Source organism: Macadamia integrifolia, chromosome 3 (genome assembly GCF_013358625.1).
Source record: "Macadamia integrifolia cultivar HAES 741 chromosome 3, SCU_Mint_v3, whole genome shotgun sequence".
NCBI classification, from domain to species: Eukaryota; Viridiplantae; Streptophyta; class Magnoliopsida; order Proteales; family Proteaceae; genus Macadamia; species Macadamia integrifolia.
Genome location: NC_056559.1, coordinates 6,166,148 through 6,183,054, shown reverse-complemented (window position 1 = coordinate 6,183,054; position 16,907 = coordinate 6,166,148). Strand labels below are relative to the sequence as shown.

Below are 16,907 nucleotides of genomic sequence, written 5' to 3'. Positions count from 1 at the left end.
AATTAAAAAAACTTATGGCCTATGCAGGTCTCGAACCTGCGACCTTCGCGTTATTAGCACGACGCTCTAACCAACTGAGCTAATAGGCCATATATTAATATGAGAAACTTAAAACTTATTTGTAAAATAGTTACCATATTACAAAGCATGACTTAGCTCACAGTAACAACAAAACTGGCACAATAGATTGGTCTGATACCGAATCAAAACACAATTTTTTTGACACATTTTCCTCTTATAGTAACTCCCATTTTTCTCGTTAGGTTTTTGAGCCCTCATTCTCTTTCTACATTAAATATACTGCTTTACTACCTAGTGTTGCCTTCTGTGTAAGATGTCAATATATGTTGACAAAGTTAATAAATTGTGTTAAGATTTCAATATATGTGATATCCTTTCATTTAGGTCATAGGATAATCCTTTAAAGAATACTCTTTCACTAGTTTACAATCAGGGACAAAATAGAGGACTTTTTTGTCCAAAAATCAAATGTGGCATTTTGCAATGTATTTGAATTCCATTGATTTAGAATCTATAGAGTTGGAATAAACTATAACACTTATTCTACTACTGTAAGAACCATTGGGGTAGTGAATCCTCAAATATAATTAAGTTACATCAAGGATCAACTTTAAGTTTTTACTTGTTTTGCTTATGGTAGATGATTTAACCAAAGATTTTTTTTTTGGGTAGATGAGACAAAGGCATGGACTAATGCCAATTTGGAATAAAAAAAAAAAAAATTGGAAAAAAAAAAAGTTTTAAGGTAATTAGAGTGAAAACAGCATATATAGTGTGTATCCTCTACATCACCTTTTTTATTTGGAAAAATATATGGGATAATTATGCAACCAACTATGATGTATGGTGCGAAATGTTGGGTAGTTAAGAACATCATAGAGACAAACTCAATGTAGTTGAGATGAGGGTGTTGATATGGATGTGTGACAAAAATAAGGAAGATAAAGTAAGGAATGATTATATTATAATTGATTCGAGACTCATATGTAACTTCCATCCATGATAAACTAAGAGAAATACGGTTCATGAGGTTGCATGCGACAATACCTATGTTCAACAGAGGCCTTTATATGCTCTAATACGGAGGAGTGATCTGATTCAGATTGAAGGAGCTAAAAGAACAAGAGGCAAACTTAAAATGACTATGGGAGAAGGGAAGAGGGATGACATGCATAGCTTATGCCTTGTATCAAGTATGACCTCGAATTGGAAATCAAAGTGTGGTAGAAAAAAGAGGGAGAAGAATTAGGGTCCATTCTATTTCCCAATATTCTATTGATTTTTAACTCCTTAGCCTTGGGGATAGGATATTTGAGAGAGAAAATTTTGGAGCTTAAATTACATGGTCATTGGTCCTAAGGATTGCTTCAATTCCATTTTTGCACTTGGGCATCCAATCAACAGAAACAGGTCAATTTAATTTCCACCCTATCCAATACCACCTATTCAAATGCCCCTAACTTCAGCTTTGGAGACAAACAATACAACAGCTCCAGCCTTGTGCTGTATTGGACCACATGATCTATATGTTGTATCTTATACCAAAGGTTACATTGACCTATGGGTTACACAGAAGTAAAACAACAACAACAACAACAACAAAATGTAGTAAAAAGAACAAAGGTTAACATCATCTTACACTGATTGCTAACTCATCCAGACTAAACAAATTCTCTCAAAAGAACTAAAGCAATATGGATTGGATAATTCAGAATCATTTGTTTAGAGAGAGAGAGAGAGAGAGAGAGAGAGAGAGAGATTATTGTACACCTAACTTTCATAACTTCGTTATTCAAATAGATCAAACAGTCAACATCAGTGATACACCTACAAAACTGGATTAAGTGTACTAACACAATACAATAACAAAAAAAAATAAAAATGAGGGAGAGAATATTGTAATCAAGAGACCATGATGTTTGTTTTGAATGCTGCTATGGAATACTATACATCTTCCATTATTGATTCCATTGATAATGTTGAAAAATTCCTTAGTAGCTAAGAGACAGTAACAAGTCCAGGGAAATCATCAGTCACTCAACAGTTGAACTGGGGGTATCCAGACCCAGAGTGCTCACTGGCTTCCCACGGCCCATAGTAAATCCTCGTGTCCCATCTGGCATTCTTGGTCCCTTAGGAGTTGGTTTGGTTGAAGCTTCACACTGGATAGAGCTGCTAGATTGTGGTGAAGGGGAAATCAGACCACGCGCATTGTGACCCTGAAGGCGTCCACGGGACTTCCCACGTCCTCTTGCCCAGCCTTTCTTTGTTCCAGTTGAATTATCTTCAGCCTACAATTGATATCACAAAAGGGACAATATCATACTCCAAGAACAACATGGATGAAGTATACTGGTGTCTCCTACATGAACATGTTAACTTACATTGTTTTCGATGGACTGCTCAACATTATTAGACTGACGGGAGTCTTCCAATGATTCTGAGTGAGATGCCTCATCTTCATCTGAGTTCCTATCAAAGTGATCATAGTCTGATTTTCTACTCTTTATAACAGATCTTGGCTGACATTTGAAGAATATACATTGAGAAAAATTTCAATCATCATAACCAAGAAGAATATAGTACAAGTATTTAGTTACCTGATCATAAAATTGATAAGGGAACAAATAACAAAGCCAGTAGAAGGACATACCGAACGTCTAAGCAGCAATCTTACACGGAGTCCTTTTCTCCAGTTCCTTTCATCATTTAGCTTTTCAACCTGCTTAAGTTTATAGCCTCTTAAAGTTATCATGAGATGGGAAAGTGGATAAGCAAAAGATTCCCTAACAATGTGAGCTGACATACCGCTTTCTCTGCTTGGTCAATTGTCTCATACTCCACAAGTGCATGAAGCTTAAAAGTGAAAAGAAAAATGAAGGTAAAAAGAAAGCAAATGATATCAAAAACTTCTTTTATATACACAGAAAATTCAAGATTGACTTCAGCTATACTTTGTTACTGATGAGAACATCACTCTTTGAGCGAGAAGCACTGGATTCCTGCGGATGACATATTCTGATTGTCTTTACACTGTCCATCACAGAAGGTGGCCTGTTAATATACATTCAAGGTCTTGTTGAGGTATAAATTAGAATGAGAATTAAAACTAATGGGAAAAGACCCAACCTTCCAACAACACCAAAAATTTTCTCAAGGTTTGGGTGAGAATAATCTTCGGGCAAATTCTCAACGTGAACTATACGAGACTGAAAGTCAGAAGAAAATTTCTTTAGGATTAGGATCACATTATGGGAGAAAGTGATGTGTTCTGTAAAGAGCTGAGTACAGAGCATAAGTATGAGATAAAGGAATTTCCATAGCGACCTGCAACTCCTCTTTGTCTCGCTCAGTGAAAAGGTGTTTACGTTTGACCTTCTTGCCATCATCACTCACAATCTTCAGAACACAAGAAAAGGAGCAGTGGACTGAGCATAAATAAAAATTAAATAAAACAAAACCATTTCTCATTGTTGAAAAAAGGGGAAAAAATGATTTAAGTAAGTTAAGAAAGGTTACCAGTTTTGATGATGATCGGAGTGCTTGGACAAGCAAATGATTGTTGCTGACAAGTGACTTTATTTTCTTCAAGGATGCAATAACAGATATTGGAACTGTTACAATATCAATTTTCAAAAATGAACTGTATTAAAATTGTTAAGAAACTAATAATATCAAACAATTGCCCAAGCAATAATAGTATCCAGAGAGGTTATACTTGTCTAATCAATACAGGTATACTTACCATAACCTTCAGGATCTTTATGTGTATGTTTTGCTAATAAATCACTTGCTACCAAACTCATATCACTGAATTGGTGCTCAACCTGCAATGCATGCAGATCAATTTCAGACACAAAATGAACATACATTCAAAACTGAAACTGGGTGTCCGATAAAGAATTATAAGATATAATTAAGCCTTGGTGTAAATGTGTAATGTCAATGTAGGAGTCCAATCCCTATCAGGTAAAAGATGTGGGGAAAAAAATGAAATACAGAACATAACCTAGAAAACCATCATGCACATACCCACAGAGACAGGAAATTTTAACTCAGACAAGAATGCTTGGGTTGGTTTTATCATGGATTCAGGAAAGATACACTATGCCAGAACTATCTGGAAGCATGGGAATTGGAACCTCAATGAAACCAAAAGTTCACGGCAGCATGAAGATTTGAGTCCATCTATTAAGGAAGATATTGCCTGTGCCCCGCTGACAAAGATGGCTCTATCTGGAACCCTATAACAAAGACAACAAAGACAACAAAGACAACAAAGACAACAAAGACAACAAAGCCAAGGTATGGTCTATCTGTAATTTGGAAAAAATACTATTTGAACTCTTTGCAGGATGGAGAAAAAGTAGAGGACATCTAGTTTTACAAAACAACCATATTCGATAATGCTTCCCAAATTTGCCACTCTGAAATGAATTTTCAGGGTGCTGGAAAGACATGTAGCAATTCAAGATTGGATATGAATGCTGAGAAAATTTACTAAACTCCAGTAGAATTGCTTCTCATATTTCATCACAAAATATTGAATCAAAATCAAATTGGGAATGATAAAGGCATAAAGCTACTTGGGATGGCTAGATGAAAGATGACCTTGAATTAAAAGAGTGATCTACCAATAAAAACAACAGACAAATAAGGGTGATTTGTTATCAAACAAAGCCAATGGCTCTGTTTTATCTGTTAAGATTTTGCAGGTATGCAGACATGAAGCAGACTTTGTCTACCTTACATGCCTATGAGTTTTGAAATGCTGAAATCAACAAGATCTGAGTGCGAAGGTTATGCAAGAAAGTTGATTCCCATACAGAATCGAATTGTACGATTTATCAAGAATTGAAAAGGAAATAATGACATATGAAACATCTTTCAAGTCTTCCACCACAAAATTTTCCTACATTTTGTTTTCAAATTCAAAGGAAGGGTTGTCCTGATTAGAATTTGCAAGTTTCCAGAAAAAAGAAATCAATGGAAACCCAATTCACAGATCATCATCTAAGTTACTTAAGAAAGAAAAGCATCCACAAGAAAAATCAAATCCATAAAAAAAACAAGAACCTTATACCTGTTTAATGATCTTTTGGCGTAGATCATTAGTGAGGAAATTCTTGTTAGAGTTGGGGACTGCAATATTGGAACTAGGAATCAGCTGTACTGGTTCTCGCTCTGCAACATAGAACCAATCAGACCCGCTACTCCCACCGAGAAAATCAAAACATGGATAAAAATAACCCGAAAGAGGCATCTGGGTTTGCGCTCTGGGAACAAATTCTTCTGCTTGGGCATTGAATTTGAACGAAGTAGTTTCAGTTTTCTTATCATTCATCATCTTCATCTCCCCTTCCCTGGATTCATTAAACTTTTCTTCTGCGTTCGCTTGTGCCATTTCTTTTCCTCTATGATTTCTCTCTCTCTATTCTTCGCTTTGGTGTTTAGTCTCCTGAGCTTGAAAGTTTTTGTAACTAACTGCTTCTGATATTGAATCCACAATTCCACAATTCCACATTCCCCGCCCAAATACGAACATCTGTGATTGATGAGAGATCTTATCGGCCTTCTCTCATTACACGCGACCGCAGCAAATGGGTTTGACTGGATTTGTAAGGTTGGGTTTTCTCGAAGGCTATTTTTGCCATTTCTTGAAGCTCCTTTGATGCCGGTCGCTCCATTTTCATCCAAGTTCGTCTGCAACTTGCTCGGATCTTCTTCTACTCTCCCGCCTCTAAGACGTTTTGTAGTTCATTCGCTATCAGACCAATCATATCCTAACGCGTGTCCAGAAGTTTTGGCCTTTTACTCCTATGATGGGCTTGAGCCTGCTAATGGGCTCATGGGCCACAAAACCAAACACTCCACCTATAGCGCACGTTAGTGAGCTCGAAGTATCGGATCAGTTACAGAACTACAGTGAAAACTCCAAATCGCGGAGTCATCGAGAGCTTCTTTTCTATGGCAAATGCCTGGAAAAAGGAGAAATCCTCACCAGTTCTCTCTTCTCGGAACCTCCTCTTACTCTTCCCGCTTGTTTTTCTTCTCATCTTCCTCTTATACTTCTCTCGAAGCTCAAGTCCAAACCCAAATTTCACTAAAGAGCTGACATTCAAAACCCCATTTCCCTTCCGTTCGATCCAACCTTTCGATTGTTACAAATGCCCTCAGGGTTACCCGGTGATTGCTAATGTCGTCGAAGGTGTCCGTTACCCGTTTCTTTACTCTCTTGCTGATCTGGGTTCGCTACCCGATAAGCCTCACAAGAACATCGTTCGAATGCTCAAAGGGAAGCTTTTCAGGAAACCAGATATCTCTGTGACAATTCAGGAGGTTCTGGAGAAGTTGAGACAGCAAGGTGGAGGAGGAGATGGTGGATATGTCGTCGATGTGGGTGCAAATGTGGGAATGGCGAGTTTCGCTGCCGCTGCTATGGGGTTCAAGGTCTTGGCATTTGAGCCTGTTTTTGAGAATCTGCAGAGGATTTGTGATGGGGTTTTCCTGAATCGAGTTCGGGACCGGGTTACTCTGTTTGAGGCTGCTGCTTCGGATCGGCTTGGGAATATCACTTTCCATAAGGTACTCGTTTCGTTGTTTAGCCTTTGGTTTTTGGATATTGTGTGTTGAGTCTCGTTTTTTCTTTCATCTCCTCACAGCTCTAGTTTATCTCTTTGTTTCTGTTGGTTTTCTAGTTTGCGTTGTGATCTGGAAAGTGTTAAGGTGTTTATACTATATTTCAGTTTCTGATAATGGGCATAGTTTGATTAGGGCAGTTTAATTACCATACTTTTCTCTCTCTCATTGTTGGTACAAAATCCATTCAGTTCCTCTTATTGTATTAGTCAGATAACTCGAAATTCACTTGTCTAAGCTACATAATGTTACCTTTCGAGCTGGTTATTCAAACAAGTTGTGAGGAAAGATCAGTATGTTGAACTATTTGTACTTAAATGGTAGCCTGGAATATCTTGATTGGCCATTTCTTCTTCTAACAAATTTTGCCTCTGCTACTTGACCTCAGCTACATAATATTACCTTTCAAGCTGGTTATTTATATCTTCTTCTCTTGCTTGCCCTCAAATTTAAATCCCTTTCAACCTTGTCTCCTTCCCGAGTGTTTCATCTTTGGATTTTGTCCCTTCTACATCCCATTTTCTGTGCAAAACTTTGTGTATGGCATGTTATGCATTTGAGGAGTTGGATTTGCCATCTTCAATACCAAAAAAACTTGACTGGTACCACTTATGAGTACCATAAGAGAGCTCTTCTGAGCAAGCTTCAGGTTGTCAGAAATTGGAATTTTGCGATCAGTCTCATGGATGCTGATCTTGAACAATTGAAATGATGAAAAGCTAAAAGTCACTCCTATGTTTTGTTGTTAAAAGCCTTCAGATGTACTGATGGATCAATTCAATTAGCTTTTTGGAGTGCGTGGAAGCAGTTCGTAGTCTATCATGACTATGGAAAATAGGAAAATCAAAAGATCAACCGGTGTGACAAGGAGGTTTTTGATTGCTCTTTCATTATTTTTAGGGCTTCCCTCCTAATATAAAGGTGGAACGTAGTAGTGATTAGTGAATTGATGTTGTCTCTTTTCTGTCAGGAAAATCCTTACTCATTCCTAAGTTTACCATTTTTTTTTTCTTTTTTCCCCCAGATTTCAATGAATCAACATTAACAAAATCTGTGAGATGGTAGCTGCCCTAGTATGGTCTATCAAAATTCATCCCCTCCCCACCCACCCTTTTTTTTTTCAATTGTAGTAGGGTCACTGGGCCTCTCTTGGGCTGGTCCCTCGTGATGTTGCTGCTGCTGTTGTATCTCTTTTCCATATCAACAGAACTGCTTGGTTATCTGAAAAAAAAAGAGGCCAAGAGAGATATTGGTATACAAGAAGGGTTGCATGGCCAACCGGAACCCATGATTGACTATTATTGTGCCTGATATGGTGAAAAGTTAATGGATTACAATCTAAATAAAAAAATGGAGTTTATAAGATGACTTTGATATTGATGTTTATGGTAGATGAGGAAATGGTTCTGATGCACATTTAGATGGCCTTCGTCTTCTTGATAATCAAATATGATGTCGCTTGGCAGTCAGCATTCAGAAAACATTTAGCCAAACCTTTTTGCATAGATCTTTGATATTTGCTAATGGCTGTCTTTTTGGCCTTTTTAAGAAGCTTGAGAAGCAATACTCAAGTTAACCATCTAGTTCTTACAGTACTAGCACACTCATAAAATGAATCTCTTAATGAGGGTTGTGAAGAGATGAGCACACATTTGACAGAAATTAAATCTAACCACATCCAGAAATCAAATTAATGATTTCTACGAGAAGACTGCCTTTTGTTTCTTATATCTCAACAATAGTTCCCTATTGATTCCTTACATATTTAAACCCAAAAAGGTTTTCTTGGAGTGTTGCCCCTACCATTCTTATTAGCCCCGAACCTGATAAGGAAAGGGGTAATTTCTTACAAAATTTTCATGTTATTGCCTCAACTTGAACGTCAGTATCTAGATTCTAGCGGTATACTGTAAAACGGGAAAGAGAACACCGTCAAAACAAACCTTTTCTCTTTTCCTTTGGGTTTATCCTTTTCTTTTTTCACCCTTGTTCTTAGGTGGATGTTGCTTTGGCCGCTTGGGCTTTAATTTGCAGCTCTAATTTGCGACGTGTCCAAAAGAATTTATTCATACCATAGTCTATGTAGTATCTGCAACTCCTCTCATGTTCTCTCTATCTTTTTGGAGCTAGGTTCCGCCATGCCTGGACCTGTAACGGGAACCCATTCCATCACACCCTTGGTAACTAGCACATTGCAGTTTAGTTGTAGCTCTAATTTGGTGGACATGTTGTCCACATCATCATGTCTCTATATTCAAAATTTTGGACCAATCTAACAATATCATGTGTCATTGTAAATTAAAGAGAAGTTTGAAAAGTCTAAAAAGTCATCCATAGATGACCTCAACAGCAACCGTTGAAACAGCAAGGTGGAAAGCCCATAAATGGTGGGCCATATATTTGCTATAGGCCACCAAATTTGACAGGTGGTCTATTGGGGGGTCCCTACTGTATCTTGGGGCAAACCTACCAAATCATCAGTCCATGTGGCTGAAAATGGCAGATTTGATGGAACCTTTTTTCTCTTCTTTCCATAGTGGCAACAACGTCTAGGTAACCCAAGGCATTGGAGGGGCCCTGGATGCATAGCAACTAGGGCTAACCTTGACAAATAAGCATCTCCTCCTAATGAATAACTTGCAGGAGCGGTTTTTAGACATCCACTGTGAATCTATTTGTGCCATCTAGCAGGTTGGATGTGGTTGAAATTTTGTGGACAGATAGATTCCGTGGTCCTCTAGTTGCATATCAAAATGCATCCCAATGGAGTTGGCCAAGTGGTAAAATAAAGCATTAAATAATCCAGGATGGAAGAGAGGGTGCATGCTACTGGGAGGGAATATGATTCAATTTGAGTCTGAAATTTTGACACATGCCAATCCAAACCATTCACTAGGATATCCAATTGTGTCAGGATTGCCAAAACATCCTTCGTGTGGCACAATTAGGTGTGCAATCCATAGATTCCATGGTGGACTGCACAACCCAGGAAGGTGTTTCACCCTTACTTTATTTTGAGAGCATGAATGATAAAATCCCCAACTGGCAAATGCATTGGCCTTCCACAATTGAGCAAAGAGACAGGGACGAAGCAAACGAATACTGGCAAAGATGGCAATCAGTTTCATAACCGACTCTTGGTCTCCATCCTGTCTAGCCAAGTCATTTGCACTCTCATTTGCTATTAAATCAAAGAGCTTAACCCATCTACAAAAGTGATCAACCCTCCAGGGTCTATCTTTAACCAAACCCCACCCTCCCCCCAGAAAAAGAAAAAGAAAAAGAAAAAGAATTGATTTTTATTTTTCTAAAAGGGCTCTCTTTTGGGGATTCTAATGCATTTCTTGTTCTTAACTCTATTCACTTGCTACCTTTGTTTCAAGATTTAGTTTATAATGTTAATGTAAAACTAAACATGCTTTTGCATTGAGCTTCTATGTTTTCCATGATCCTTTTTATTGCTCATATATTTATTCTCATCTCCTATGAATGGATGGATAAATAGGTATGGGACTTCTTAATTTGTGTTTATAATTGTTCACTAGCCCATTTGACCACATTGTTTCTCATCTTTTCCTTCTTTTTCCCCCTAGCTGGTTGGAAGGCTGGACAACAGTGCTGTTTCTGCCACTGGTGCAAAGCTGGCATTCAAGTCCAATGAGGAGATTGAGCTTCAAGTGAGGTCTATTCCTCTTGACGAAGTGATCCCAGAATCAGAAGAGGTGATGTTACTCAAGATTGATGTTCAAGGTTGGGAATATCATGTATTGAGAGGAGCCTCTAAACTGTTGTCTAGAAAGAGAGGCAAAGCCCCCTACCTAATATATGAGGAAGACGAACGCTTGCTGAAAGCTAGCAAAAGCAGTGCCAAAGAGATTCGGGAATTTCTTGGTAGCATGGGTTACCACCAATGCACTCAGCATGGTACAGATGCTCACTGCACCAAGTAAAATGAAGGGAGCTTTTCAAATCAGACAAACTCATATCATGAACAATTTTTACACTTGTTCAGGAGTGAAATGACATGGAGTGTGACATTATGCTATTAAACAACTTGCTGCTGGAAGATGGGGTCTGTTGAGGAGAGGGTCAGATGAACGGGTGAAGTTAGTGTTCCTTGAAGCAGTTGGCGCAATGTTGAAGGTACCTATCTTTGTGTTCAGCTTTTCATCAGCATGAAAAACTAATTCAGGTACAAGTTCCTAAAATGATCTAGGATACAACCAGAAGAGATATTTGTATTCAGTCACTAGTTATGGGCCAGCTTGGAGGCACAATTCTTTATTCTTCCAGACCTGTAGTTTATGCTATATGCTGTCTTTCTGTATCTTTGGCCACTTCCCTCCATGTTAGAGATCATACTGTTTTATTCACATTGTGGTTTGCTGCTTCAATGAATAGAGAGTTGTAGAATCAATTTAAGGCTTTGAAAGATTTTGTGTTATGGTTCTTTCCAGCTGTATATTCTTAGTTGTTGCACTTCTGCCAGCATGACTGTTCACTATTTATAAATACCCCTATCATAGGGACTTGAGAAAGCATCTCAAAGGTATTTAAATAAAAACAGGAGAATTTCCAGGGGCTGCTTCAACGAGTACTTGAATGGCCTAAGGCTGTCTCTGTTTGTTTCCAGGTAAAAACCATGTAAGTGCATCATACATACTGAATGACAATAGACTCCCCTTCTACCAAAAAAAAAAAAAAGAAGGGGGGGGGGTGTGGTTGGAAGATCCCCAAGATGCCGGAGTGAGATGGTGTATCATTCTTTTATGCAGAGATGTCAAGGATGAACATTGAACATATGGAGAATCGGCCAAAAGAGGAGAGCTTGTAGCTCGCAAGAGGAAGAATGGGATTGTTGCCAATGCAGAGATGGAAGGAAGATTAAGGCTATGTTTGATATGCATTTTTGGTAAGTAGACCTGCTTCAAAATTGATATTGGATTGAAAGATTTCAGAAAAATGAAGCAATTATTCTGATATCAGGAATATGCCTCATAACTTCATTTTTAGATGGTTGGATGAAACTATGGAGTGTACTTCATCGATTAAGAAGTTCAAGGAGTTTTGAAGATGATCATCAACTTCAAGGTTGAAGATGAAACTAACTTCATGCTCAAATACTGTGCACTAAATCCATGCATCAACGACCCTCGACCACACCTGCACGAAAATGTCTTCATGGTGCGTGAAATGCGGGGTCATATGTGGACCGGGGGTTTACCCTTATGAATGAGGGTGGGTCGTGTTCCTTCTTCCAAAGAAAAAAGGAAAAATAGAGCGAAAAAATGAGGGAAGGCTTAAAATGTTTGAATTTTGATCGACTTCTAAATTTGTGGATATATTATTCACAAAAAGGATTTTGACAAAGGAAGAGGAAAGGCCATATAGCAATATAATTGAGCCGTTAAATGAAGTAAGTAACAATCAGGGATTTAGATATCGAAATCGATAATGGTTGCCAACAATAGCTATCTCATGAGCTAACTATATTCAATAGATCATACACATGCTTCACAAAATAGAATATGTTTAAAGTTCTACATAAGATTTCCAATTATAAACATCAAACAGAATATTAAAAACTACTGCTTTTAGTATTATTATAAATAATTTTGAAATCAGATTGTGAAAAATGTTTGATTCCTAACATCCCAAGAGCAACCACTCTACTATTTAGGAAATAATATCTTTAACAGGCATATCTTTTTTCTTATTATTTGGGTGAAAGGGCATATCTAATTTGATTACATGGAAATCTGACCGTTTGATTTCTAGGAAATTGACTTAAATAGACTAAGTGTGAAATTCAATTTTTTTACCATTTAATCTAATGTCACTCACGTGTATGTTGATGCTTTTCTATTGATACTCTGACTTTCGGATCTCTCTTTAAATTTTCAATGCTTTGTTTTGTCATTTGATAAAGATAAAAAATTGACATGTGAATAGGGGATTTTGGGATCTATCTGTCTACAAAATTTTTACCCTATCTAACCTACCACGTGATAAATAAAGAAATTCCTTCCACTACGTTAATATAGAAAAAACCACATCCAAATATCTAAGCCACAAAGGTCAAAATCGAACTTGATGCATCATTTTGAGCAGCCACAAAACATTGATACAGGAGCATTATTATTATTTTCGGCATGAAGAAGTGCTCCTCTCTCAACAAAATTACATAATAATTCATCTTCATTGAGTTCAATAAGGTTCTTATTTTGTCCATTGTTGAAATCCCTTCGAGTAAGCACCTTTTAAAAGAATGGACAGAATTATTCATCTTCCTTGAGGTTCAAAACCAAAAAGTTCCAATATTATTATTTGTTGGAACCCGCTCAACTAAGCACTTCTACAACAAGGTCTGGTCTCTAGCTGGGAAGAAGGCTTAGTCAAGGTGTGTGTGGCGATTGTTCAGTCCTGTTCAGGTTCGGTTTAGATTGGTCAGAAACAGAGTAGCAAAGAACCCAACATTAAAGCCAACATTCATTATTGAAAGCCCTAGCTCAGGACGAAGCGGACAGATTAGGGCACCTAAGCAAGAAGCAAGCAGACCACCCCATCCCATGCTTATGATCTAATGACACACAACTGCTCAGTATGGAAAAGCTTTCTAGATCCACTTATAAAGAATTAACAATACTAATAAACAAATCCCAGATACTCACCTCCACCTGTAAGCAGAATTCAAAAACTTGACCATCATCCCAATCAAAGAAGAGAGCAAATGAAAATGGTAACAAACACCTGTACAAATGCAAGTGCAAAGCACAACAAAGTTTGAATCTTTGCATTATGCACATTCATATTCATAATACATAAGGTGAGAGTGAGTGCTCATATTTAACAAATATTAGACCAACAACCTAGAGCACAACCATGAAGCCTCTACCGACAACTGTTAGAGTAATAAATTACATCACATCCTTGGAGTTCCTCAAATAAAAGAAAAAGTTACGATGCAGGCTATCTGATCACCAGGCCAACTACTGAATCTAATATCTACAAACTCACTTTGATTGAATTTTGGTATACATTTTATAAGAAGAAAGCTTTAGGGTAAGCAAAGAACTAAGAACTTTTGGAACTGAGACCCTAAATTAATGTTCTCAAAAACCTGCTTTTAACATCCCAACCCAGAATTGGAATTTGAAGCTATAAAGAAGAAGAAAAAAAAAAAAAAAAAAAACAAAACAAAAAGCAAAAGCAAAAATACCAAACCACATTACTTCTATGAACCTTTTACAGGGCCCTCGGTCGGTGTTGGTGTGAACTGGGAGCTGATGATCAAAGAAGGCAATGCAAAATATGATCACTCTTTACTGCAGCTCTCATGTAGATTCACAACTGGAACTTAAATTACTCCTCCACGTTCACATGATGACATGAGGGAATTGAGCCATTTTAAGATAGAAACAATGATATAATACAATCAACCAACTTCAGAAAACGTCAGTAATGCCCCTTCCATGAGTCCTCCGGGAGAACAGAAAAATGATTTCTCCCAGCACCCGCATGAATACCATTGAGAACATTTGGAGAAGATCTGGGACTATGTGCCATGTGATTTGAATGCGGAGGAGATAAACTTGGAAGTGCCTCAAGAGTAGATCGAGGGGAATGGCGAATGACCACTGCGGAGTCGCAAGTTTCAGGATGAGATCGTTGATTAGTTGCACTGGAGAAAAAGAATAATCATGTATGAAGCCGTATCTGGTGGTCTTGCAGAAGTAATTTATTAGTTTAATAGGGCTAATTTCTGAGCAGACTGGTTGGTGGGAGGTGTGATGTAGAGAAGCCTACCCAGTAAATGCCAGTTTCCCTTTGGTAGCTGTTGTGCTTGAGGAGATGGGCAACATATCAATTTTATGTTTAGCCCGCTCTTTTGGACACTGAGCCTTATCCTGTAATGAGTATTTGGTTATAATATCATCAAACTAGACGTACTACTTATGACTAAAACTGATCTGTTAAATGTTTAGACTTACCGCCAACTTCATTCCGGAGAAAACTTGGGTGCAAGCAGGAACATCTGGATGGTGCGAAGTCCTCAGAAAACGATGTTCTAATAGCATGCTGGCTGATGGCCTCTCAGCAGGACTTCTTCGAAAGCAACACTCAAGGAAATCCTTGCCCTCTGTTGACAATGTTTCTGGTATTGGAGGGGATTCTCTCAAAACCTTAAACATAGCTGCAGCCTGCATTTGTCGAAAACATAAAATTCACCTTAACTGGTGGGATTGTGGGAAGACAAACATACAGAGAAAGGATAGAAAACAACAAGACAGACAAGACAAGAAACCAATATGCAAGGGGAAGGGGGATGAGATTGAAATTTTCATGCCTAGTCACAACTGTCATATGAGCCCATACAAGACTAGAATAGAAAAGACAGCCATACTAAAATTGAGTAATTTCCTAATTGGGTTAGTATATACTTACCAGCTACCAACCACAACTTGGTCATCAAACAATTCAAACAGTAACATTTTGATGCAACAGATCTTCAATTTCTTCTTTTTTCTTTGCCTTTTTAAGTAACAGATATTCAAAGATCAAGAGAACAAAAATACAATAAACCTCCAAAAGAATGAAAGCCACAACAACTGGAGAGGACAAAAAAAGGGTGGGGAAAATGGAATACTACTTCAATAATGATTCCTAGGATGAACAACCTCTTGCTTAGACATACAATTGGAGAGCTCATTAACCACAATTGGATTCCATTGACAGGACTAATCCAGTCTAGATGCAAGGTGACAAATGAATCTGATGAGATGTACAAACCTCCAAGGCTCCTTAGAAGGATCAGACATTATGTACAATCTTCCTGATATCTTCTATTAATACCAGAACAAAGTCCCCCCCCCCTAATGCGGATCCAGATCCCAATGACTGAAATCGGATCACTTAGGGCCCACAAGAATGACTAAGAAGCTCAATGTAATGGTTGAGGGGTATTCTTGTAATTTCAAAAACAATTTAGGAGCCTTTTAGAGTGAAGTAATTGACAGAGGACTTAACAGGAATTAAAATTAGGATAAAGGGGTGGTTCTGAAATTAATTTTAGACTAAGGAAAATTTTAAAACAAAACTTCAGAGAGAAGGGTCTTTGGTGAAAATAACAAAAAAATATGACCTCATGTGAAACTTCAGCAATTGATTTGTTTGTAAATAAGAAGATTGTGCATCTTCAACCTTCGGACACAATGGAACACAATGACAGCGGCAAGAGGAGAATCAGGCGGTAGTGGAAGGTCTTCCAAGTTCATCGTTTCAGTCCAAAAAATTATAGTCGAAGCTTGGAGATCTTCAGGTCTCGTGATTCCGACAGGAAAGCATCCCAAACAGCAAGCAACGAAGGTCCAAGCATCTGCAACTCAGATCTGGCGGTGACCTGCCAAACCAGATCTGAACCTGAGTTCGATCTCTCAGTTCAGAACTATTCTTGGAGGTAATACTCTTGGGTTTTGATCACCTATAGGTAGGGAGCTCTCGACCAAGGTCTTAGTCCAAGCAGCTTAAGGGTGAGGGAGCTCAATCCCCTTGTTTGGGACTGCAACTACCGCCAGAAACAGGGCAGCAGTGGATAAAAATCGTCTGAAATTCTCATCTTGTGCAATTCTGTATAATGCCCCCTTAGTGATCGACACGTGTACAACTTTAAGTGAACAACCAGGATTAATTGTTGATTGAATCTTCACCAAAACCTGGTTAGAGGCCAATTGAACCGGCCGTGTGAAGATTCAAACCAAACCGGTTCAAACGAGACGAGGCTTCTCATCGGCCATGGCTTGTAGCTTCTTCTATTCTTTAACTATTTAGGTTTAAGTTTTTCGTTCTTTTTTCGGTTTTGATTCTCTGTGTGAGTTCCATTGATTGTTGAGTTCGTTTGCTTCCATCGGCGAAGATGGGTGGTATCAGTTTGGAGGAAATTAAGAACGAGAATGTTGATCTGGTAAATTATTCATCCTTCGTAGTGTAATAATTTAATTTATAAATTGTTTTCTTTTTGTTGTTTTTTGGCGATCTGAAACATCGGATGAGATTTTTAGGAGTTGGTTTCAGTTTTCTAGTGTTTGATTATGTTTAGTTGCAGTATAAAGGAGGGAACTGAGGTATCTCTGCTGCATGTTCTGATCGGCTGCTGCACCTTCTTCTCCGGCGGTTCTAGATTTAAGCTTCTCTCTATCTCTCTCTCTTAGTGTCTGATGGTTACATTCTAATTGTTTTGGCTCCAAACG

The 16,907-nt window shown here is 38.1% G+C and overlaps 3 protein-coding genes and 1 non-coding gene across 5 annotated transcripts in view; 1 reads left to right on the top strand and 3 right to left on the bottom strand.

Moving 5' to 3' along the window:
* Positions 1-15: 15 nt before the first annotated feature.
* Positions 16-89, bottom strand: TRNAI-AAU. Its single transcript has one exon. It is a non-coding gene; the product is annotated as a tRNA-Ile (tRNA).
* Positions 90-1,783: 1,694 nt separating this feature from the next.
* On the bottom strand, positions 1,784-5,777 carry LOC122073513 (la-related protein 6C). The gene is made up of 10 exons (XM_042638104.1): positions 5,105-5,777; positions 3,767-3,848; positions 3,541-3,635; positions 3,349-3,420; positions 3,151-3,230; positions 2,976-3,054; positions 2,830-2,877; positions 2,675-2,743; positions 2,406-2,543; positions 1,784-2,312 (listed from the first exon to the last, which is right to left on the bottom strand). Exons 1-10 carry the CDS (start codon positions 5,423-5,425, stop codon positions 2,055-2,057), a joined length of 1,242 nt encoding a protein of 413 aa, XP_042494038.1. The 5' UTR covers positions 5,426-5,777; the 3' UTR covers positions 1,784-2,054.
* Positions 5,778-5,935: 158 nt separating this feature from the next.
* Positions 5,936-11,110, top strand: LOC122074681. The gene is made up of 2 exons (XM_042639621.1): positions 5,936-6,606; positions 10,254-11,110. Exons 1-2 carry the CDS (start codon positions 5,989-5,991, stop codon positions 10,608-10,610), a joined length of 975 nt encoding a protein of 324 aa, XP_042495555.1. The 5' UTR covers positions 5,936-5,988; the 3' UTR covers positions 10,611-11,110.
* Positions 11,111-13,419: 2,309 nt separating this feature from the next.
* Positions 13,420-16,907, bottom strand: part of LOC122073979 (mitogen-activated protein kinase kinase kinase 5) — a 33,800-nt gene continuing 30,312 nt past the window's right edge. Inside the window, exons 9-11 of one of the 2 annotated variants that reach the window (XM_042638732.1) lie at positions 14,652-14,861; positions 14,467-14,567; positions 13,420-14,341 (exon numbers count right to left, since the gene is read on the bottom strand). In XM_042638732.1, the coding sequence (XP_042494666.1) occupies positions 14,116-14,341; positions 14,467-14,567; positions 14,652-14,861 (537 nt within the window). In that variant the 3' untranslated portion in view covers positions 13,420-14,115. The remainder of the gene's footprint in view (positions 14,342-14,466; positions 14,568-14,651; positions 14,862-16,907) is intronic. The other variant, XM_042638733.1, reaches the window with a different exon arrangement.